General features: G+C 41.6%; 1 protein-coding gene across 1 annotated transcript in view; it reads right to left on the bottom strand.

Moving 5' to 3' along the window:
- LOC115195645 (rho-associated protein kinase 2-like) overlaps positions 1 to 25,892 on the bottom strand; it is an 89,743-nt gene that overhangs the window by 45,609 nt on the left and 18,242 nt on the right. Inside the window, exon 2 of the mRNA XM_029755727.1 lies at positions 6,680 to 6,761. Coding sequence (XP_029611587.1) covers positions 6,680 to 6,761 — 82 coding nt within the window. The remainder of the gene's footprint in view (positions 1 to 6,679; positions 6,762 to 25,892) is intronic.

The raw sequence follows: 25,892 nt of genomic DNA, 5'->3' as shown, positions 1-25,892 counted from the left end.
GATCTATATCTCAAGTCAAAGCACAATATTTGGTAAGAAAATCACAATTCGATTTTTGGCTCATATCGTGCAGCCCTACATGGAAGGCCACAATAGTTCCTTAACCCTTTATACTTGTGGAAAAAGGCCTATATGGATAGGGACAAATTGAAATGTTTCTAACAGAAGAAATATAAAAAGCATATGCATGACTATGGTAGCAATTGAAAGAGAACACTGGAGATTATGGGGATAGCTCGGTATTTGAATTATGTATCAAGGGTGCCAATCATTTTGGAGATGACTGTAGGTCTCTGTGTGTGTGTGTGTGTACTGTACATGCGTGTAGGTGTGCACATGTTTGCGTATGTGTGCGTGTGTTTGTGTGTGTGAGTCTCAGTCTCCCTTTCACCTGGATGACCCAGGGGCTGTTGGAGAAAGCCATGATGTCTCTCTCCTCCTAGAAGAAGGCAGAGTCAGAGCGCTTGATCATCTCAAACTTGCTCAGCTTTTTCATGGCGTACACCTTCTGAGATGCCTTGTGGCGGACCTGGAGGGGCGAGTTATATGATGAGTTATGACACACACACAAACACACACACACATTTTGACATGTCACACCATCAACCCTGTGTCAGTTATAGGAAGATTTTAACCAAAATTTCACCACCATTGTAAAGCCCTAGCTATTTGGTTGCTTTCTGAAGATCATCATTTACTTCATGTGATTTATTTATGTCTGACATAACGTCCACAAAACAGCATGACAGAATTATTAGCCAAAGTTTTCAAATTACCGTTTGTTTCTTCAGGAATATATATAAAGTGATCTGTGCATTTGAAGAACAGCATAAACACCTATTTCACTTTTGCATGTAAAAACAGAATCACCATTGCTGCACATGCTGCCACTGTTTTGATTACCAAAAGTTATATTTTTAGAACGAGCAGTGCGCAGCCAGCTCACGAGTGCATCAGTGACACAAGCACAGGGAAAATGCAACAAGCACAGATGCGACAAGTGAAAACAAATGGTCTAACTGTGAAAACAGCAAGCAATGTAATAGCCTTGCAATGGAATCCAAGCGCTGGGCGGCAGGTCAAATACCCAGAGCTGCTGATGGCAGAGCATCAGGTAACTGAACAGCTTATTTTGAACAATATATTTTGAAAACAGTGAAATGTACACAAATTAACCATACTTATGAACACTTTAAACATAATCCTTGAATTATGTAATATGTACACTACCGTTGAAAAGTTTGGGGTCACTTAGAAATGTCCTTGTTTTTGAAAGAAAAGCACATTTTTTGTCCATTAAAATAACATCAAATTGATCAGAAATACAGTGTAGACATTGTTAATGTTGTAAATGACTATTGTAGCTGGAAACGGCAGATTTTTTTATGGAATATCTACATAGGCGTACAGAGGCCCATTATCAGGAACCAACACTCCTGTGTTCCAATGGCACGTTGTGTTAGCTAATCCAAGTTTATCATTTTCAAAGGCTAATTGATCATTAGAAAACCCTTTTTCAATTATGTTAGCACAGCTGAAAACTGCTGTACTGATTAAAGAAGCAATAAAACTGGCCATCTTTAGACTAGTTGAGTATCTGGAGCATTAGCATTTGTGGGTTTGAATACAGGCTCAAAATGGCTAGAAACAAAGACCTTTCTTTTGAAACTCGTCAGTCTATTTTTGTTCTGAGAAATGAAGGTTATTTCATGCGAGAAATTGCCAAGAAACTGAAGATCCCATACAAGGCTGTGTACTACTCCCTTCACAGAACAGAGCAAACGGGCTCTAACCAGAATAGAAAGAGGAGTAGGAGGCCCCGGTGCACAACTGAGCAAGAGGACAAGTACATTAGTGTCTAGTTTGAGAAACAGACGCCTCACAAGTCCTCAACTGGCAGCTTCATTAAATAGTACCCGCAAAACACCAGTCTCAATGTCAACAGTGAAGAGGCGACTCCGTCATGCTGGCTTCTAGGCAGAGTTGCAAAGAAAAAGCCATATCTCAGACCAATAGAAAGAAAAGATTAAGATGGGCAAAAGAACACAGACATTGGCACAGACACAGACACAAGGCCAGCATCCCGGAGTCGCCTCTTCACTGTTGACATTGAGACTGGTGTTTTGCGGGTACTATTTAATGAAGCTGCCAGTTCAAATCAAATTTATTTATAAAGCCCTTCTTACATCAGCTGATATCTCAAAGTGCTCGACAGAAACCCAGCCTAAAACCCCAAACAGCAAGCAATGTGTAGAAGCATGGTGGCTAGGAAAAACTCCCTAGAAAGGCCAGAACCTAGGAAGAAACCTAGAGAGGAACGAGGCTATGTGGGGTGGCCAGTCCTCTTCTGGCTGTGCCGGGTGGAGATTATAACAGAACATGGCAAAGATGTTCAAATGTTCATAGATGACCAGCAGGGTCAAATAACAATAATCACAGTGGTTGTCGAGGGTGCAACAGGTCAGCACCTCAGGAGTAAATGTCAGTTGGCTTTTCATAGCCGATCATTCAGAGTATCTCTACCGTTCCTGCTGTCTCTAGAGAGTTGAAAACAGCAGGTCTTGGACAGGTAGCACAGTTGAGGACTTGCGAGGCGTCTGTTTCTCAAACTCAAATACCCTTGATAACATAACGTCCTGCAACCAACATGACAACACAGAAAACCACCATAATAAGACACATACCCACAGCAGGATATGTACACACATGAATGTGGTGTACCACACACAGATCACCAAGCCCCCTCTTCACACAACACCTCAAAACACAAACACAGAATGAATATCTCTCAGACATACACACACTCACTCTCCGGACCTGTCTAAACATGTCTCAATTACAAGGCACACAGAAGCAGCAAAACACAGAGGAAAGCCAGATGCACACAGCTAGACGTACAGACGTACATTATAGACAGGCAGTCACCTTGGAAAGGTAGACACACGCAAGCACTCACACAGAAGCAGACATTTTAATGTTTTTAATCTGTTTGTACGAGTGTTTTCGGAAAGTATTCAGACCCCTTGACATTTTCCACATTTTGTTACGTTACAGCCTTATTCTAAAATTGATTTTTTTAAAATCATCTTCAGCAATCTACATACAATACCCCCGTAATGACAAAGAGGAAACAGGTTTTTAGAAATATTTGCAAATGTATATGAAACAGAAATACCGTATTGACAGTGGTGTAAAGTACCTAAGTAAAAATACTTTAAAGCACTACTTAAGTACTTTTTGTTTACGTATATGTACTTTACAATTTATATTTTTGCCAACTTTTACTTTACTACATTCCTAAAGAAAATAATGTTATATTTCTCCATGCATTTTCCTTGACAACCAAATGTACTTGTTACATTTTGACAGGAAAAGGGTCCAATTCACACACTTATTGAGAGAACATCCCTGGTCATCCCTACAACCTCTGATCTGGCGGACTCACTAAACACAAACGCTTCATTTGTAAATTATGTCTGAGTGTTGGAGAGCGCCCCTGGCTATCCGTCAATAAAAATAACAAGAAAATGGTGCAGTCTGGTTTGCTTATTAATATAAGGAATTTGAAATGATTTATACTTTTACTTTTGATACTACATTTTAGCAATTTCATTTCCTTTTGATACTTTTACTTGAGTCATTTTCTATTAAGGTATCTTTACTTTTACTCAAGTATGACAATTGAGTACTTTTTCTATCACTGCTTATTTACATAAGTATTCAGACCCTTTGCTATGAGACTCGAAAATGACCTCAGGTCCATCCTGTTTCCACTGATCATCCTTGAGATGTTTCTACAACTTGATTGGAGTCAACCTGTAGTAAATTCAATTGATTGGACATGATTTGGAAAGGCACACACCTGTCTATATAAGGTCCCACAGTTGAAAGTGCATGTCAGAGCAAAAACCAAGCCATGAGGTTGAAGGAAATGTCTGTAGAGCTCGGAGTCAGGATTGTGTCGATGCACAGATCTGGGGAAGGATACCAAAACATTTCTGCATCATAGAAGGTCCCCAAAGAACACAGTGGCCTCCATCATTCTTAAATGGAAGAAGTTTGGAACCAACAAGACTCTTCTTCAAGCTGGCCGCCCAGCCACACTGAGCAATTGGGGGAGAAGGGCATTGGTCAGGGAGGTGACCAAGAACCCGATGGTCACTCTGACAGAGCTCCAGAGTTCCTCTGTGGAGATGGGAGAACCTTCCAGAAGGACAACCATCTCTGCAGCACTCCACCAATCAGGACTTTATGGTAGAGTGGCCAGATGGAAGCCTAAAGGACTCTCATACCATGAGAAACAAGATTCTCTGGTCTGATGAAACCAAGATTGAACTCTTTTGCTTGAATGCCAAGTGTCACGTCTGGAGGAAACCTGGCATCATCAATACGGTGAAGCATGGTGGTGGCAGCATCATGCTGTGGGTATGGTTTTCAGCGGCAGGTACTGGGAGACTAGTCAGGATCGAGGTCAAGATGAACAGCGCAAAGTACAGATGAAATCCTGGCCACTCTGGAGTAGGTTCTAAGACTGGGGCGAAGGTTCACCTTCCAACAGGACAACGACCCTAAGAACACAGCCAAGACATCGCAGAAGTGGCTACGGGACAAATCTCTGAATGTCCTTGAGTGGCCCAGCCAGACCCTGCACTTGAACCTGATCGAACGTCTCTGGAGAGACCTGAAAATAGCTGTGCAGCAACGCTCCCCAGCCAACTTAGCAGGGCTTGAGTGCATCTGCAGAGAAGAATGGGAAAAACTCCCCAAATACAGGTGTGCCAAGCTTGTAGCGTGATACCCAAGAAGACACAAGGCTGTAATTGTGTTCTTGGGGACCTTCAATGATGCAGACAGTTCCCCAGATCTGTTCCTCGACACAATCCTGTCTCAGCGCTCTACAGACAATTCCTTTGACCTCATGGCTTGTTTTTGGTCTGACATGCACTGTCAACTGTGGGACCTTATAAAGACAGGTGTATGCCTTTCCAAATCATGTCCAAATTTACCACAGGTGGACTCCAATCAAGTTGTAGAAACAAGGATGGTCAATGGAAACAGGATGCACCTGAGCTCGATTTCGAGTTTCATAGCAAAGGGTAATGTATGTAAATAAGGTTTTCTGCTTTTAATACATTTGTAAAACATTCTAAAAACCTGTTTTTTGCTTTGTCATTATGGGGTATTATGTGTAGATTGCTGAGGATTTGTTTTATTTAATCAATTTTAGAGTAACAAAATGTGGAAAAATTCAAGGGTATTGAATACTTTCTGAAGCACTGTATAAGGTTGCTGCAGTTTGACAGGGTTTTCATCCCCCCGAAGACCAGGAGTTTTTTAAAACCATGTGACCTGATTAGGAAAAACTGGTCACATCATAGCCCATAGAAATAATTTTTACAACTGATTAATCACTGTCATACCTTATAGGGTCCAGAGTTGTCCTAAAAACTCCAGGCCCCAGGGGGTAAAAATTGCCCCATCACTCTGGGACTTACGGTGCCACCAGTCTGCTTGCAGTTGTCAGTTATCGTCAGGTATGTGGATGATCAGGGCTTCATTCAGGAACGTTTTTTGGGCGACTTTGGTGTGTCAAGTGGGCGAAATGCGCAGTCGGTGTTTGACTTTGTGATTTCTGAGATGTCTGAGTTCATCTGTGTAATGGAAATTATATGATTAAAGGTTTGACTAAATGATTTCACTCAGAAACCCTATAACCTGTTGAAATGTATTCGAAATAAGGCTATAATAATGGGTTAAAAACTATATTCCAATACTGTGTGTGAGTAAGACACTTTTACCACTTCAAAATGAGCAGGGCAGAGTTGATAAGACGACCTTGGGAAAGGAACAGGAGAAGATGTCTCCCTAAGTTAGGGAGAGAAACAACGGCCTGGGAACAGCTAGGATGGCAAAAGATAAGGAGACAGGTGGTCTGGGTACTGTGGAAAAATACAGCCGCCTAAAGCTGGGTGGAGTTCTCTACTGATGTAAGTTAGTGTGTGTGTTAATATAAAAGGCTTTGTACATCGTAAGGATTTTCAGAGCTCTCATAAATAAACGTTTTGACCCTTGTGGGCTGGCTATCCGTCTGCTTCATTCAACCAGAATCTTACACACTCTGCGGGGGGGGCAGACTGAGTAGTTTAATTGAAGTTCGGTTTAAAAACATTGATAACTTATTTCACGTAACAATCTGTTGTTGTTGTTGTTTTTGTCTTTTCAATTAAATCCTGTCCTGTCTTCAGTGGAGGAGTTGACCTCTTCTCCTACACCATCCATCCATGATGAGCCTGTCCTGCACTAAAGCCTATGAACACCTCAACCTCTGTCAGTCCTTGACAATTTTATTAACACTCTGTCATCTACGTTTGTTTCGCGCCTATACTGTGGTTCTCCCATCCTCCTCAATTGTTAGTCACAACCCTCCACTGCAATACAGTGAGAGCTAACTCCGTAACAATGCAATCTACCTGTCCTAATTAAAAATATATATATTATTTTAATGTCCATGCTTCAGTTAGGCACAAACACACAACAGTGTCAAATGTGCGAATATCAGAAGTCGACTGTAAAACAATCAGGAACCTGTCTTCCATTATGTCTGATAGGGAAGAAGTCTAGATAATGCAATGCATGATAATCTTATTATCAAAAGAAATTATATTAGGGAAGCTCTTACATCGGTTTAAGAAGGTGTCTATATTTTTGTTTTTCCGTAGCGCCGGGTAGTCCAGATCCAGGGCCAATGCATTCATGGACTCCTGGGAAAAGAAAAATACATGTAATACATTTACTGTGTTTGAAATGGTTTTATGTCTTATATACAATTAATCTGAGAATTCAGTTCCCCTGCTAAAAAAAATAAAAAATACGGATAGTTCGGCGATGTTACATATTTAGATATCTGTTCACTTACCTTGAAAGCTGATGATCTAAATGTTGTCATGACGTTGCCCTGTTTTTGAGGTTTATGACCCCCCATAAATACCTTTCCCCCTTTTCTCTCTCTACTCTACAGAATGGACTCTTGGAAAGCCCTTTGTTAACATAGAGAGAGTATGGTAACATCAAAAGGTTGGGAACGGAACAATATTTAGGTAATCCAACGAGTTGAAAGTATCCGTTGGTACTTAAAGAATATGATGTTAGATCAGTTGTCGTCTGAAACATTATTACTGATGATAGGACGACATAAACTGTATCTTGGAAAGTCTACACATTCTAGTTATCGGATTCACCTGTGATTGTTTTGCAAATTAAACTTTTAAATATGAAACTATTTGTGAAATCATGACATGTAATTTTAGTTTTTAAAATTAGAGAACTGTTTTCATAAGCAAAATATGCTCACTCAGTGGCCACGCCCAAGTGAATAGGCATTGGATGGAAATTATGAACCAACCCCTTTTCTACATTTCTATAAGAGCCCCCGTGACACAATTCACGGCAGACTAAGCCAACCCCAGCGTGAGCTCTGGTTGCGAATGGTTGAACAACTACAACCTAACGAAATTCACACTTGTGTTCCCGATGACGTGAGGACTGATGTCCATACGTTTAAAAGGGCTAATTTCAACGTGGAGTTGATGATCGCCACGCTGGAAGGATGAATTTCGGCTTCACCAGCCAGAATATTGCACGAGTTGAGTATGGCAACTTGGAACAAACTTTGAACTCTTATTCACTAAAGAAGTGATACATCCTAGACGTCGAGTTATCAGCAGCAGCTGCAAACGTGCGTGGCCTAGGAAAGGACGGACAATCTCTTCAGAACGACAGGGTTCTACAACATATCCATTCTACCACACGATGACAGACTACAACGTACAGTGGAGGAAAAAAGTATTTGATCCCCTGCTGATTTTGTACGTTTGCCCACTGATAAAGAAAGGATCAGTCTATAATTTTAATGGTAGGTTTATTTGAACAGTGAGAGACAGAACAACAACAAAAATATCAAGAAAAACACTTGTCAAAAATGTTATAAATTGATTTTCATTTTAATGAGGGAAATATGTATTTGACCCCCTCTCAATCAGAAAGATTTCTGGCTCCCAGGTGTCTTTTATACAGGTAACGAGCTGAGATTAGGAGCACACTCTTAAAGGGAGTGCTCCTAACCGCAGCTTGTTACCTGTAAAAAAGACATGTCCATAGAAGCAATCAATCAATCAGATTCCAAACTCTCCAACATGGCCAAGACCAAAGAGCTCTCCAAGGATGTCAGGGACAAGATTGTAGACCTACACAAGGCTGGAATGGGCTACAAGACCATCACCAAGCAGCTTGGTGAGAAGGTGACAACATTTGGTGCGATTATTCGCAAATGGAAGAAACACAAAATAACTGTCAATATCCCTCAGCCTAGGGCTCCATGCAAGATCTCACTTTGTGGGGTTGCAATGATCATGAGAACGGTGAGGAATCTGCCCAGAACTACACGGGAGGATCTTGTCAATGATCTCAAGGCAGCTGGGACCATTGTCACCAAGAAAACAATTGGTAACACACTACGCCGTGAAGGACTGAAATCTTGCAGCGCCCGCAAGGTCCCCCTGCTCAAGAATACATATACATGCCCGTCTGAAGTTTGCCAATGAACAGCTGAATGATTCAGAGGACATCTGGTGAAAGTGTTGAGGTTAGATGAGACCAAAATGGAGCTCTTTGGCATCAACTCAACTCGCCGTGTTTGGAGGAGGAGGAATGCTGCCTATGACCCCAAGAACACCATCTCCACCGTCAAACATGGAGGTGGAAACATTATGCTTTGGGGGTGTTTTTCTGCTAAGGGGACAGGACAACTTCACCGCATCATTTGAAGGGGCTATGTACTGTCAAATCTTGGGTGAGAACCTCCTTCCCTCAGCCAGGGCATTGAAAATGGGTCGTGGATGGGTATTCCAGCATGACAATGACCCAAAACACACGGCCAAGGCAACAAAGGAGTAGCTCAAGAAGAAGCACATTAAGGTCCTGGAGTGGCCTAGCCAGTCTCCAGACCTTAATCCCATAGAAAATCTGTGGAGGGAGCTGAAGGTTGGAGTTGCCAAACGTCAGCCTCGAAACCTTAATGACTTGGAGAAGATCTGCAAAGAGGAGTGGGACAAAATCCCTCCTGAGATGTGTGCAAACCTGGTGGCCAACTACAAGAAACGTCTGACCTCTGTGATTGCCAACAAGGGTTTTGCCACCAAGTACTAAGTCATGTTTTGCAGAGGGGTCAAATACTTATTTCCCTCATTAAAATTTTGACCGATCATTTCTTTGTAAGTGGGCAAACGTACAAAATCAGCAGGGGATCAAATACTTTTTTCCCCCACTGTATCCAGCCAGAAATATTCTTCAAAAGGACAAGGGAGATCTCTGCTGGGCAACCCAGCCTTCCATCTTCGACAAATCTATCGAATTGCAGCTCAGAGTAAATGTATTTCTTGCATTTTCCTTTTCCGAATGGCTGTTTATTAAGAATGCATAAGATTCCGTATTTACGATAGCATAGCTTCATAAGGTCCGATAGAGACCCAATCCTTTTGTTCCTCAGTCTTCCCGCTCTTTCATTCAAACCCAACCCTCTTTCTTTGTGTACCCAGCCGTCATATCGGTTCTATCCGCCAGGGACGTTTTCTTTTATGACATAATTAGTAATCAATGTATGATCCATCCTGTGTATATGTAATTCTGTGTCATTTTTTAGGTTTTTAGTAAATAAATAATTAAACCAAATTTTGCATTGCTGATTCAACTTGTTAGCCAGGGTTCGTGAAGATAACCAAGAATTTCATGACGTTCAGATGAGACTGAATAAAGTGACGATTAATAATTGACTGCTATTGATATAAAAGATTAAGAGTTTATTCGGAAGACAACAGCTCTATAAAACATTATTCTATGGTTCCACAACCTCCTAGTTAATTACATTTACATGATTAGTTTAATCAGGTAATATTAATTACAGAGAATTGATTTAATAAAACAGCACGTCATCATTTCATCCATAGTAAAGACACAACAATGTAAAATTGCTAAACTATCCCTTTAAGTTTGAAATCTTTTTAACTAAAACATGCTATGTTTCAATAACTTAACCACACAGGCACTAAGAATGAAGCAATGTACTGTATCGGGCTGGGCATGCATTCTAAGTAGTATGCTACTGTCTCATCTCCATCAATCAACCCAATGATTAATACATTAAAATGTATTAATATTAATGGTTAAAAATCAAAACTACTAGGCTAATGAACTCAATATCTTTACCCTCCATCATCCCTTATTGCCCTCCATAGCAGTGTTCTCCCAAATGCAACACAGCTGGGAGAGAAGATGAGTCTGCTAATAGACAGCACAATAAGGATATGGCACAATGACTAGTAGAGCTCTGCCTCTGATGTACAGGGACTGGGATGGCCTCTCAGAAGGATGGCCTCCTGGTCAAGGTCATTCAACATCATCCTTCCAAAACAAACTTTCTATGGGATTGAGGTCAGGGCTTTGTGATGGCCATCCAATACCTTGACTTTGTTGTTCTAAAGCCATTTTGCCACAACTTTGGAAGTATGCTTGGGGTCATTGTCCATTTGGAAGACCCATTTGCAACCAAGCTTTAGCTTCCTGACTGATGTCTTGAGATTTTGCTTCAATATATCCACATCATTTCCCTTCCTCATGAAGCCTTCTATTTTGTGAAGTGCACCAGTCCCTCCTGCAGCAAAGCACCCCTACACCATGATGCTGCCACCCCCGTTCTTCACGGTTGGGATGGTGTTCTTCGGCTTGCAAGCATCCCCCTTTTTCCTCCAAACATAACAATGGTCATTATGGCCAAACAGTTCTATTTTTGTTTCATCAGACCAGAAGACATTTCTCCATAAAGTACGATCTTTGTACCCATGTGCAGTTGCAAACCGTAGTCTGGCGTTTTTATGGCGGTTTTGGAGCAGTGGCTTCTTTCTTGCTGAGCGGCCTTTCAGGTTATGTTGATATAGGACTCGTTTTACTGTGGATATAGATACTTTTGTACCTGTTTCCTCCAGCATCTTCACAAGGTCAATTTACTGTGCTGTTGTTCTGGGATTGATTTGCACTTTTCGCACCAAAGTACATTCATCTCTAGGAGACAGAACGCGTCTCCTTCCTGAGCGGTATGACGGCTTTGTGGTCCCATGGTGTTTATACTTGCGTACTATTGTTTGTACAGATGAACGTGGTACCTTCAGGCGTTTGGAAATTGCTCCCAAGGATGAACCAGACTTGTGGAGGTCTACAATTCTTTTTCTGAGGTCTTTGGCTGATTTCTTTAGATTTTTTCATGATGCCAAGCGAAGAGGCACTGAATTTGAAGGTAGGCCTTGAAATATATCCACAGGTACACCTCCAATTGACTCAAATGATGCCAATTAGCCTATCAGAAGCTTCTAAAGCCATGACATCATTTTCTGGTATTTTCCAAGCTGTTAAAAGGCACAGTCAACTTAGTGTATGTAAACTTCTGACCCACTGGAATTGTGATACAGTGTATTATAAGTTAAATAATTTGTCTGTAAACAATTGTTGAAAAAATTACTTGTGTCATGCACAAAACTATAGTTTGTTAACAAGAAATGTGTGGAGTGGTTGAAAAACGAGTTTTAATGACTCCAACCTAAGTGTATGTAAACTTCCGACTTCAACTGTACATGATGACTAACAAAAATGCACAGGTCAATTTAAATTATGCAATTTAACCTATCGATGAATAAACATGATGGTCAAATGTGTTTACATCGAGTGGTATTTCCATCAATGAATAAAAAGCATTATTTTGCAATGGGATTTCTTTTCTCCAGGTCATTTTGGCCGGCAACAGTTTTATTTGTGGATGTTGGCCAAAAGACGACAAAATTAGCTAAAAGCCGGCAATTGCATGCTAATGGAAACCCTGAACATTGCAAGTGGACTAGGCCTACTGATGTCCAGTTCAGTTTGAGAGGGAGAGCACGAAGATGAGAAGAAGGACCGGAGGTAAGCTTGCTACTGCTAGAATTTATTTGAATAAAAAATAATGAAGCTATTTATCAGAGTTATTGACCTCACATTAAGCCATATTCAAGTAATTTACATAACTTATATTACTATGAAGCGCAGCTGCGGAGATAGTGTGCATGGGTGCTGAAAGTAGGCCAATTCGAGAAGGCCTAATTCATTCAAACAGTCTTCATTTTAATTTGACTTTAAGCTACTAAAAACAAGAGTGCTTTGTGTTGGAGCCTATTTCTTCCTATTCAAGAAATACGAGATAGATCTACCTGTTTGACAGTCACTCTTTAAATATCTCAGCGAAGAGCTTGGTGTGTTAAGTTAAAACCAGGGCTCGAATTGAGGGGGTATGTGAAGATAGTGACTTTTGTTATAGAAAATGGCTAAAAGCATAGGTCTACCCCTTTGAAAAACATTTAATGGACCGGATTATATAAAGCGATCTATAACAATGCTTTAGTCCGTAATGCTTTATGCTAGAAACAAGCTGTAAAATGCCAGGGAAAGACGTGACTCTGATTCATATGGGATATATGTTGTTTGTCTCTATGTCATTCAGGGGCTGCACTACAACCTTCTATAGTTGAGGAGACAAAAATAAATTGACTTTGCTTGGGAAGTAATGTGTAATTCTGTCAATATCAATTGACGTTAGACATTAAATAACATACTAACTCTAAATCAGTCAGGAGCAAGCCAGGTAGCCTAAGAAGGAACAAAAATAACTTATTTAGGCTGTATGACTATTATTTCAAGGCTATTGCCTGCCATTTTAGAAATCAATTGTGAAGCATTTGGCTTCAGCATTTGGCTTCAGCATTTGGCTACAGGCTGGCAGGGGCACTCAGCATTTCAACAACACACCAACAGGGGCACTCAGCATTTCAACAGCACTTCAAGAACATGCAAATAAAGTACTTAGAATTAAATAATAATTTAATAAAAAATGCCTTATTAGGCTATACAGTCATTCTACAGTGACTTTTAATTCGCTTTTAGAAACACAAGTTTGGCCAGTCTTTGGTTTGAGGATCATGCAGTGAGCTATGCATGCCTAGCTTGTAAATTTAGCTTTATATTCCCATGCCCTAATCAGTCAACACATATCTATTTTGTAACAACAATATCATGGAATAAAATAAGAATAAATTAGAAAATTATAGTTTCCCAAATGAAAGAAGTTTCAAGTGCATATAAGCCTACCTGATGATATACGGCTGCTGTGTTAAATAACAAATGATTCATGCAGGGCTTTTATTAAAATCGAACTCTTTTCACCCCTACCCTTGTCCGCAACCTTATGGCTACTTTGCCATGTAATGCTTACAAAACGAAGACCAGTTTCTAAAACTGCATAGCTAAGGCTCTGGACTGGGTTTCCCAAAAGCATCGTAGCACTAAAATAATCTTCCGTCCATTTAGTGTCAATGGAATTAAGATGATCTTAGTGCTACGATGCTTTTGGGAAACCCAGCCCTGGTCTGTACTAGGAGTGAGGGTAAACGGTAGACATGTTCTCTGCTATCCACTTATATTTTATTATTATTTTGGGTATAGTCGAGGGCCACTTGCTTTTTTCCTCCAAGCTTTCAGGGAGGGTTGGGTAAAATATATTTTACTGAAGGGAAGGACATCCATTTTAATTTCATAAAGGTCAGATTTTCTCCAGGTAGCCCTCATTATAAATAACGTACAGTCCCTTATGGGACAGAGTTCTCTGACTTTACCCAGCATTTCTGGGAGCTCAGGGTCCACTTCATTTAAGGGGCAGTGTGAGTGTGTGACTAAGTCAATTTTGTCATTGACTGCATGCATTTGCAATAGGGCCACATAACTTTACATTCAGATGATTTACTGTACATTAAACTTTGAGTCGTGTTTGGTACTCTTAATGTTTTAGCGCTATCACATTTCTCTCACAAAAAAACTCCTTACAGGCCTGTCTTTACATTCTGATTGAATGTGAGATGAAAAAAGAAAACAAATACAGGAACAAACAGACCTATGGTAAACTGACTCAGGAGACACACGTCTCATTGAAACATGTATTCCTATTTATTTTCCTCACAAACGTTGCTGAGTGCCAGCGACTACACCAAAATAAGCGTGAACAAACAGCAAATAGTACTGTAAGGTCATGGTGGGTTATCTCCATGCTCAATTCCAGGAAGTGAGAGAGCTTCCTGAGGGGTGGTACCCTGGGGCCAGCATGCCTCATTGTTAGGCCTTCTAGAGAGCTGGGTGTGTTTATTAGGGCACAGCGTAGCAATTATTTTTACAACAGAACACAAAAATCTGCGTTACTTATTGGCCAAGTTCAGGTGGCAGTACCTCTATGATTCACTCTGTATCAAAACGTTTTCGCCCGAACATTACACTGCTTTAGTATCATTCAGTGGCCTCATATCACCAGGTGTACCCATCTGAGCCTACCACGCGTGTGATTTAACTAAGTGAGGTGGATTGAGGGTTCATTGATGATAATGATAATCTATTGTTATTGAGATACAGTGCCTTCAGAAAGTATTCACACCCCTTGACTTTTTCTATATTTTGTTGTGTTACAGCCTCAATTTAAAATGGATTACATTTATATTTTGTGTCACTGGCCAACACACAATACCCCATAATGTCAAAGTGGAATTATGTTTTTCTAAATTTGTACTGATTAATGAAAAAATGTAAAGCTGAAATGTCTTGAGTCAATAAGTATTCAACCCCTTTGTAATGGCAAGCCTAAATAAAATGTGCTTAACAAGTCACATAATAAGTTGCATGGACTCACTCTGTATACAATAATAGTGTTTAACATGATTTTTGAATGACTACCTCTTCTCTCTACCCCACACATACAATTATATGTAAGGTCCCTCAGTTGAGCAATGAATGTCAAACACAGATTCAACCACAAAGACAAGGGAGATTTTCCAATGCCTCGCAAAGAACGGAACCTATTGGTAGATGGGAGAAAAAAATAATAAAAGCAGACATTGAATATCCCTTTGAGCATGGTAAAGTTATTAATTACACTTTGAATGGTGCACCAATACACCCATTCACTACAAAGATACAGATGTATCTTCGGAGAGGAAGGAAACTGCTCAAGGATTTCACCATGAGGCAAATGGTGACTTTAAAACAGTTACAATGTTTAATGCTGTCATAGGAGAAAACTGAGGATGGATCAACAACATTGTAATTACTCCACAACACTAACCTAAATGACAGAGTGAAAAGAAGGAAGCCTGTATAGAATAAAAAAATATTCCAAAACATGCATCCTGTTTGCCACAAGGCACTTAAAACTGGAAAAAATGTGGCAAAGAAATTAACTTGATGTCTTAAATACTGATGGGTTCTGACTACTAAACTTTAAATATTGTTAATTCTCAGGTATCCTATTGAAATATTGACAGCCATATTCTGGTTTCTACACCAGAAGTTAATGGTTATCTGTAGGAGGAATGTATATGGTGGAGGCAATTAAGCTTGGAATGTACTGAGTAAAGGAAAGGCAATGACATGGTTGCAGTCACTGATAAGGGTGGAGAGATGTGGATTAGTGAGGAATGGAGGTCAGGTCACATTAAGGGAGAAGGAACAGTTTACTGCCCGCATCACTTAATTTCCTAGAAATAAAGATGTAATGTTTAGAGGGAAAGTTTAGAGGGAAGGAGGATACTATATATATACATACACTGCTCAAAAAAATAAAGGGAACACTAAAATAACACATCCTAGATCTTAATGAATGAAATAATCTTATTAAATACTTTTTTCTTTACATAGTTGAATGTGCTGACAACAAAATCACACAAAAATAATCAATGGAAATCCAATTTATCAACCCATGGAGGTCTGGATTTGGAGTCACACTCAAAATTAAAGTGGAAAACCACACTACAGGCTGTTCCAACTTTGATGTAATGTCCTTAAAACAAGTCAAAATGAGGCTCAGTAGTGTGTGTGGCCTCCACGTGCCTGTATGACCTCCCTACAATGCCTGGGCATGCTCCTGATGAGGTGGCGGATGGTCTCCTGAGGGATCTCCTCCCAGACCTGGACTAAAGCATCCACCAACTCCTGGACAGTCTGTGGTGCAATGTGGCGTTGGTGGATGGAGCGAGACATGATGTCCCAGATGTGCTCAATTGGATTCAGGTCTGGGGAACGGGCGGGCCAGTCCATAGCATCAATGCCTTCCTCTTGCAGGAACTGCTGACACACTCCAGCCACATGAGGTCTAGCATTGTCTTACATTAGGAGGAACCCAGGGCCAACCGCACCAGCATATGGTCTCACAAGGGGTCTGAGGATCTCATCTCGGTACCTAATGGCAGTCAGGCTACCTCTGGCGAGCACATGGAGGGCTGTGCGGCCCCCCAAAGAAATGCCACCCCACACCATGACTGACCCAATGCCAAACCGGTCATGCTGGAGGATGTTGCAGGCAGCAGAACGTTCTCCACGGCGTCTCCAGACTCTGTCACGTCTGTCACGTGCTCAGTGTGAACCTGCTTTCATCTGTGAAGAGCACAGGGCGCCAGTGGCGAATTTGCCAATCTTGGTGTTCTCTGGCAAATCCCAAACGTCCTGCACGGTGTTGGGCTGTAAGCACAACCCCCACCTGTGGACGTCGGGCCCTCATACCACCCTCATGGAGTCTGTTTCTGACCGTTTGAGCAGACACATGCACATTTGTGGCCTGCTGGAGGTCATTTTGCAGGGCTCTGGCAGTGCTCCTTCTTGCACAAAGGCGGAGGTAGAGGTCCTGCTGCTGGGTTGTTGCACTCCTACGGCCTCCTCCACATCTCCTGATGTACTGGCCTGTCTCCTGGTAGCGCCTCCATGCTCTGGACACTACGCTGACAGACACAGCAAACCTTCTTGCCACAGCTCGCATTGATGTGCCATCCTGGATGAGCTGCACTACCTGAGCCACTTGTGTGGGTTGTAGACTCTGTCTCATGCTACCACTAGAGTGAAAGCACCGCCAGCATTCAAAAGTGACCAAAACATCAGCCAGGAAGCAGAGGAACTGAGAAGTGGTCTGTGGTCCCCACCTGCAGAACCACTCCTTTATTGTGGGTGTCTTGCTAATTGCCTATAATTTCCACCTGTTTTCTATTCCATTTGCACAACAGCATGTGAAATGTATTGTCAATCAGTGTTGCTTCCTAAGTGGACAGTTTGATTTCACAGAAGTGTGATTGACTTGGAGTTACATTGTGTTGTTTAAGTGTTCCCTTTATTTTTTTGAGCAGTGTATATATATATATACTACAGTACCACTGGTGGAAACATGTCTTTGTCTGTGCAGCTGTCCGACCCTTGGGGGAATAAACTTGGTTTGAGCCGTGAGTTTTACTCGGTTCATTTAGAACCTAACAATACATATTTTTTGGGGTTAAGTTTGGGGCAAATCCAACACAACACATCACGGAGTACCACTAATATTTTCAAGCATTGTGGTGGCTGCATCATGTTATGGTTATGCCTGTTATCGGCAAGGACTAGGGATTTCTTTGGTTAAAAATAATAGGAATGGATCTAAGCACGGGCAAAATCCTAGAGGAAAACCTGGTTCAGTCTGCTTTCCAACAGAAACTGGGAGACAAATTCCCCTTTCACCAGGACAATAACCACATGTACACTGGAGTTGCTTACCAAAATGACATTGAATGTTCTTGAGTGGTCTAGTTACAGTTTTGACTTAAGTCGGCTTAAAAATCTATGGCAAGACTTGAAAATGGCTGTCTTGCAATGATAACAACCAACATGACAAAGCTTTAAGAATTTTTTTAAAGAATAATGTGCAAATATTGTACAATCCAGGGGTGCAAAGCTCTTAGAGAGTTATCCAGAAAGACTCACAATTGTAATCGCTACAAAAGTCGATTCTAACATGTATTGACTGACCAGTGGAAGCTGTTGTGGGTAGGACGGCTCATAATTATGGCTGGAACGGTGAGAATGGAATGACATCAAACATATGGAAGCCATGTTTTTGGTGTATTTGATACCATTTCACTGATTCCGCTCCAGCCATTACCACGAGCCCATTCTCCCCAATTAAGGTGTCGCCAACCTCCTGTGATTGACTCAGGAGTGTGAATACTTATGTAAATTAGATACTATATTTCTGCATTTCATTTTCAATAAATTGTACCTTTTCTAAATACATGATTTGACTTTGTCATTATGGGGTATTGTGTAGATGACTGGAGAAAGACATTTATTGATTCCATTTTGAATGCAGGCTGTAACACAACAAAATGTGGAATAATTCAAGGTGTATGAATCCTTTCTGAAGGCACTGTATCTGAATAACAATAGATTATCATTGTAAAATAACAACTGTCTATTAATTTAGGTATGGTTGAATAGGTGTGGCTTAGCATAGCTGGGATAGCAACTAGCCTATAATGTAAAGTAAAATGCTTATAGTTGAATCCATGACAGATCAAGCTCTAGTAATCTCACAATAGTGCTTTAGTCTGAGGGTTTCTATGGGCCTTTTTCTAATGAAGTGGTTGAAGTGTTTTCATTACCCATTTAGGCAAATTGCTCATTAATACATTGGCGACAGCTACCTGTTTTACATCTCAGGTTGCCCACAAAAACCAGCATGGATAGAATGCAAGAATTTACTCATATTTGTCATATTCTATTAATTTTCATGTGCCAACATGTCGCCGCACAATCTATGCCATAGTGAAACTTGCACTCCTATAGATAATTTATTATCATTGGACGGTGTAACTTGCATCCAGCCAACCAGGAAAGCAAGGTGAGGCAATTTAGTCATTGTTAAGCAAATTTTTACTCCTGAACTTATTTAGGCTTGCCATAACAAAGGGGTTGAATACTTATTGACTCAAGACATTTCAGCTTTTCATTTTCATTAATTTTGAAAAACATAATTCCACTTTGACATTATGGGGTATTATGTGTAGGCCAATGACAAAAAAATCTCAATGCAATTAATTTTACATTCAGGTTGTAACACAACAAAATGTGGAAAAAGTCAAGGGGTGTGAATACTTTCTGAAGGCACTGAATGTGCTGGGTGTACCAAAACAAACTAGTTGCAGTAAACTGATGTTGTGGGTAAAATATGGATTTATTTTCGATGTCTGTGGATTTAGATAAGATGGCGATGCTGAGGAGGGCGCACGTCTTGCCAGTTCCAGCTCGACTTATGGCTATTTTTGCGTAAATTATTCATTTGTTTGCTCAGAATGTTTGTGCAATAATTTCCTACGACCGACAAACACTTCTGGATCATGAATCGGAAGCTACACACTCAGCCTTCTAGATTTGGAATACTACATTCGCTCCTTTGTTTCCCACAAGCAGGCTTACCTGTTGCTGCTGACCAAGCTGGTGACAAAGAAGAGGAAGGTAAGGGGGACTCCAAGCTAGGCTGAAAAGACGGGCTACACGGCCTCCTCTTCCTAGTATTCTGATGGTTAATGTCCAATCGCTGGAAAATAAACTTTGTGAACTCAGAGCAAGGCTTTAATCACAGAGGAACATCAGTGAACGCTGTGTCTGTTTTTACAGAGATATGGCTTACAGACAATACACTCGACTCTACTATTCAACAAGATGGCTTTTCCATCTTCTGTATGGATCGAACGGTGGCTTCTGGTAAGAGTAGGAGGAGGGATATGTCTCCTTATCAACCATTCTTCGTGTACCAAAGGTTGAAAACATCTCGAGCTCCTGTTCTCCCGACACTTAAATGCTGGCCCCACTATATGCCAAGGGAATTCACGTGTGTTATTATCACAGCTGTGTATATACTGTCACAAGCAAACACCAAGGTGGCACGCCGCGAACTGTACAAGCTCATTAGCCAGCTAGAATCCTCTCACCTGGAAGCAGTCTTTAGTGTCACGGGTGAATTTAAGCACATTTAAAACACATTTTTCCAAAATATCACCATAATGTATCAAGCCCCACAAGAGGAAGCAACGCGCTGGATCATGTATATACAAACATCTGTGACACATACAAAGCCATCCTCCTCCTCTGTTCCTACTCCAACTACAAGCAGCAATTTAAGACGGAGCTACCATCACTGAGAATAGTGAGGCGCTGGACATGAGGCTGACTCAATGGCACAACATTGTTTTGAGAATGCTGATTGGAATATGTTCAAAGATTCATCCACCCAGGACTAATCCAGGAATATAGGAATATACATCGTCAGTTACAGGCTTCATTAGGAAATGTGTTGATGTTGTACCCACAATAACAATCCGGACATACCCCAACCAAAAACCCTGGATGAACGGAGATATCCTTACCATGCCTGCAGCATTCAATGTCAGCAGAACGAAGCCTGATGACTCGGTGGCGTGCGATGCATACAAGGCAAGCAGGTACGAGCTCTGCAAATCCATCAGGGACGCAAAAAGACAATACAGACTCAAACTTGAATTGATGTTTGACAACTCAGACTCGCGTGTGGCAAGGTCTACAGACTATCACAGACTAGAAAGGCAAATCTAGCTGCGTGGTGCCCACCAGACAAATTCTATGTTTGCTTTGAGGCAGACAATACTGAGCCATCCAGGAAGACTCTCTCTGCTCCGGATGACCAGGTGATTTCAACTCTCCGAGGCTGACTTGAGGAAAACTCTCAAAAGAGTGAATACTCACAAAGCCCAGGCCCAGATGGCATCCCTGGCCACGTCCTCAGAGTGTGTTCTGACCAGCTGGCACACGTCTTCTCTGACATCTTCAACCTGTCCCTGTCCCAGGCTGTAGTCCCCACTTGCTTCAAGGAGACTACCATTGTCCCAGCACCCAAGAAAAACAAATTGTCATGCCCAAATGACTATAGTCCCATCGCACTTATGCTTCATCATGAAGTGCTTCGAGAGGATGGCAATGGCCCACATCAAGACCCGCATGCCAGGCACACTGGACCCACTCCAAATTGCCTACCACTCCAACAGATCCACGCAAAATTCCATTGCCATCGCAATTCACATGGTTGTAACACATCTGGACAAGAGGAACACCTATGTGAGAATGCTGTTCATTGACTACAGTTCAGCATTCAACACTATTGTTCCCTCCAAGCTCGACAACAAGCTCAGAGGCCTGGGCCTGGACATCACCCTCTGCAACTGATGGGCAAACCGCACGCTGTGAGGACTAGCAACAACACCTCCTCCACACTGACTCTTAACACAAAAGCCCCCCAGGGGTGTGTCCTCAGCCCCCTGCTGTACTCCCTGTTCACTCACGACTGCATGGCTTCTCACAACACCACCTCCATAATGTGCTGAATACACCACAGTTGTAGGCCTGATAACCAACAATGATGAGTCAGCCTATAGGGACGAGGTAAGTGAACTGACATTGTGGTGCCAGGACAACAACCTCTTCCTCAACGTCATAAAAACAAAGGAGCTGATTGTTGAGCTGATTGTTGACTTTGGGAAACAGAGGAAGGAACATGCCCTGATCCACATCAATGGGACTGTAGTGGAGGGAGTCAGCAGTTTTAAGTTTCTCAGCGTTCACATCACCAACTGATCCAAGATGCCGTAGCAGTCAGACGTCTTTTTTCTTCGTCTTGAATATGTCCCATGTATATATCTTTTTATATATATTTTTTTGCATATCTTTTATATTTTTCTAAACTTCAACTTCAAAATACTCTCCTGCAATCCGCCTCACCCAATGTGGTGTGGATCTGTCTCTTCTAAAGTATTATTATCCACCTCCAAACCGGTATTCCCCAACAGAAGCTAGCCAGCTAACTAGCTAATAGCCGGCTAACCACTGCTAGCGGTCATCAGCTAACCTTTAGCTCGGAAAGCTCTCGCCAGTCTGTACAACGCGATTCAAAACAAAGCATACCGGACCTATTCTCTCTCCATATTCCCAGTTTCCTACCGCAAGCTCTGAACCTTTTCACCCGGATCACCACAGCAAGTTTGCTGTAATCCGAGTGACTATTCCTGGTTTAACGTCACATCCCTGTCCAGAAGCTAGCACCAATTAGCCTGGAGTTAGCCCATGCTAGGCCCATATCCCGGCTAGCAGAAGAAGCACAACAGCCACTCCTGGGCTATAATACCCTTCCTCACCATCTTAAATAAGCATGCCCCTTTCAAAAAATTTAGAACCAGGAACAGATATAGCCCTTGGTTCTCTCCAGACCTGACTGCCCTTGACCAGCACAACATCCTGTGGCGTTCTGCATTAGCATCGAATAGCCCCCGTGATATGCAACTTTTCAGGGAAGTTAGGAACCAATATACACAGGCAGTTAGGAACGCTAAGGCTAGCATTTTCAAGCAGAATTTTGCATCCTGTAGCACAAACTCAAAAAAGTTCTGGGACACTAAAGTCCATGGAGAATAAGAGCACCTCCTCCCAGCTGCCCACTGCACTGAGGCTAGGAAACACTGTCACCACCAATAAATCCACTATAAATCCACAATAAGCATTTTTCTACAGCTGGCCATGCTTTCCACCTGGCTACCCCTACCCCGGTCAACAGCCCTGCCCTCCCCACAGCAACTCGCCCAAGCCTCCCCCATTTCTCCTTCACCAAAATAGCTGATGTTCTGAAAGAGCTGCAAAATCTTGACCCCTACAAATCAGCCAGGCTAGACAATCTGGACCCTCTCTTTCTAAAATGATCTGCCGAAATTGTTGCAACCCCTATCACTAGCCTGTTCAACCTCTCTTTCGTATCGTCTGAGATTCCCAAAGATTGGAAAGCTGCAGCGGTCATCCCCCTCTTCAAAGGGGGAGACACTCTAGACCCAAACTGTTACAGACCTATATCTATCCTACCCTGCCTTTCTAAGGTCTTCGAAAGCCAAGTTAACAAACAGATTACCGACCATTTCGAATCTCACCGTATCTTCTCCGCTATGCAATCTGGTTTCAGAGCTGGTCATGGGTGCACTTCAGCCACGCTCAAGGTCCTAAATGATATCATAACCGCCATCAATAAGAGACATTACTGTACAGCCGTATCCATCGACCTGGCCAAGGCTTTCAACTCTGTCAATCACCACATTCTTATTGGCAGACTCAACAGCCTTGGTTTCTCAAATGATTGCCTCGCCTGGTTTACCAACTACTTCTCTGATAGAGTTCAGTGTGTCAAATCGGAGGGCCTGTTGTCCAGACCTCTGGCAGTCTCTATTGGGGTGCCACAGGGTTCAATTCTCGGGCCGACACTCTTCTCTGTATACATCAATGATGTCGCTCTTGCTGCTGGTGATTCTCTGATCCACCTCTACGCAGACGACACCATTCTGTATACTTCTGGCCCATCGTAAGACACTGTGTTAACTAACCTCCAGACGAGCTTCAATGCCATACAACTCTCCTTCCGTGGCCTCCAACTGCTCTTAAATGCAAGTAAAACCAAATGCATGCTCTTCAACCAATCACTACCCGCACCTGCCCACCCATCCAGCATCACTACTCTGGACGGCTCTGACTTAGAATATGTGGATAACTACAAATACCTAGGTGTCTGGTTAGACTGTAAACGCTCCTTCCAGACTCACGTTAAGCATCTCCAATCCAAAATTAAATCTAGACTCTGTTTCCTATTTTGCAACAAAGCATCCTTCACTCATGCTGCCAAACATACCCTCGTAAAACTGACCATCCTACCGATCCTCGACTTCGGCGATGTCATTTATAAAATAGCCTCCAACACTCTACTCAACAAGAACTACCTCATCCCCATACTGTATTTATTTATCTTGCTCCTTTGCACCCCAGTATCTCTACTTGCACATTCATCTTCTGCACATCTACCATTCCAGTGTTTAATTGCTATATTGTAATTACTTCGCCACCATTGTCTATGTATTGCCTTTAACTCCCTTATCCTACCTCATTTGCACTCACTGTGTATAGACTTTTTCTTTTCCTTTTTTTCTACTGTATGTTTGTTTATTCCATGTGTAACTCTGTGTTGTGTATGTGTCGAACTGCTATGCTTTATCTTGGCCAGGTTGCAGTTGCAAATGAGAACTTGTTCTCAACTAGCCTGCCTGGTTAAATATATATATATATTTTTTTAAAAGGACATATCATGGCCAACAACACCACCACTCTTGTCAAGAGGGCGCAACAGCATCTCCACTTCCTAAGGTGGATGAAGAAATTTGGCATGCCACCCCGGGTCTTCTCCAAATACTACCACTGCACGATCGAGAGTGTCCTGATTAGTCGCATCACAATCTGGTACAGGAATTGCTCTGTCCACGACCACAGACCAGTACATCACTGGGACTGTGCATCCCACCCATATCGGAGCATGAGGTCTGATACCAACAGGCTCAGAGACAGTTGAACACTTGAACTGGACTGACCACCTGCTCTGATTCTCCGCACCTTAGCACACATGCACTCACTCACACACACAAACACATACACACCTATAAACACACACATATACATTCATGCTACACACACACACCACAACTGCTGCTACCAGACTCTTATTATGATTGCTAAATACTGCACAATTTAAACACTTGCCCAAATCCCCCCTTCCCCAAAACACGTGTAAATATTGGACTATACATTGTGCCTTCCAGTATTTTACTTACGCAACATTTTTTATTCTATTGAGCCATTTACTTTATGTTTTTATTCTTATCGTTTATAATTTCTTATTGTTGTTGCATTGTCGAGAAGGAACCTGCAAGTAAGCATTTCGTTGAACGGTGTATACTATGTGTATCCTGTAGATACTAGAGGTCGACCGATTAATCGGAATGGCCGATTAATTAGGGCCGATTTCAAGTTTTCATAACAATCGGTAATCGGTATTTTTGGCCACCGATTTGCCAATTTTCTTTTTTTCTTATGTTTATTTTTTTAACCTTTATTTAACTAGGCAAGTCAGTTAAGAACACATTCTTATTTTCAATGACGGCCTAGGAACGGTGGGTTAACTGCCTTGTTCAGGGGCAGAACGACAGATTTTTACCTTGTCAGCTTGGGGATGCAACCTTACGTTAACTAGCCCAACGCTCTAACCACCTGCTTTACGTTGCCAAGGTAAGTTGCTAGCTAGCATTAAACTTATCTTATAAAAAAACAATCAATCAATCATAAACACTAGTTAACTACACATGGTTGATGATATTACTGGTTTATCTAGCCTGTCCTGCTTTGCATATAATCGATGTGGTGCGCATTCACGAAAAAGGACTGTCTTTGCTCCGACGTGTACCTAACCATAAACATCAATGTCTTTCTTAAAATCAATACACAAGTACATATTTTTAAACCTGAATATTTAGTTAATATTGCCTGCTAACATGAATTTCTTTTAACTAGGGAAAATGTGTCACTTCTCTTGCAAACAGAGTCAGGGTATATGCAGCAGTTTGGGCCGCCTGGCTTGTTGCGAACTGTGAAGAGTATTTCTTCCTAACAAAGACAGCCGACTTCGCCAAACGGGGATGATTTAACAAAAGCGCATTTGCGAAAAAAAGCACAATCGTTGCACGACTGTACCTAACCATAAACATCCATGCCTTTCTTAAAATCTATACACAGAACTATATATTTTTAAACCTGCATATTTAGCTAAAAGAAATCCAGGTTAGCAGGCAATATTAACCAGGTGAAATTGTGTCAGTTCTCTTGCGTTTGTTGCACGCAGAATCAGGGTATACAGAATCTGTCTCGTTGCGAACTAATTTGCTAGAATTGTACGGAACTATGAAATAATATTGTAGGTTGTGCGATGTAACAGGAATATTTAAACTTATGGATGCCACCCATTAGATAAAATACGGAACGGTTCCGTATGTCACTGAAAGAATAATGTTTTCGAGATGATAGTTTCCGGATTTGACCAT

The sequence above is a fragment of the Salmo trutta genome, chromosome 1 (genome assembly GCF_901001165.1).
Source record: "Salmo trutta chromosome 1, fSalTru1.1, whole genome shotgun sequence".
Lineage (NCBI taxonomy): Eukaryota > Metazoa > Chordata > Actinopteri > Salmoniformes > Salmonidae > Salmo > Salmo trutta.
This window is presented reverse-complemented; position numbering and strand designations above follow the sequence as displayed.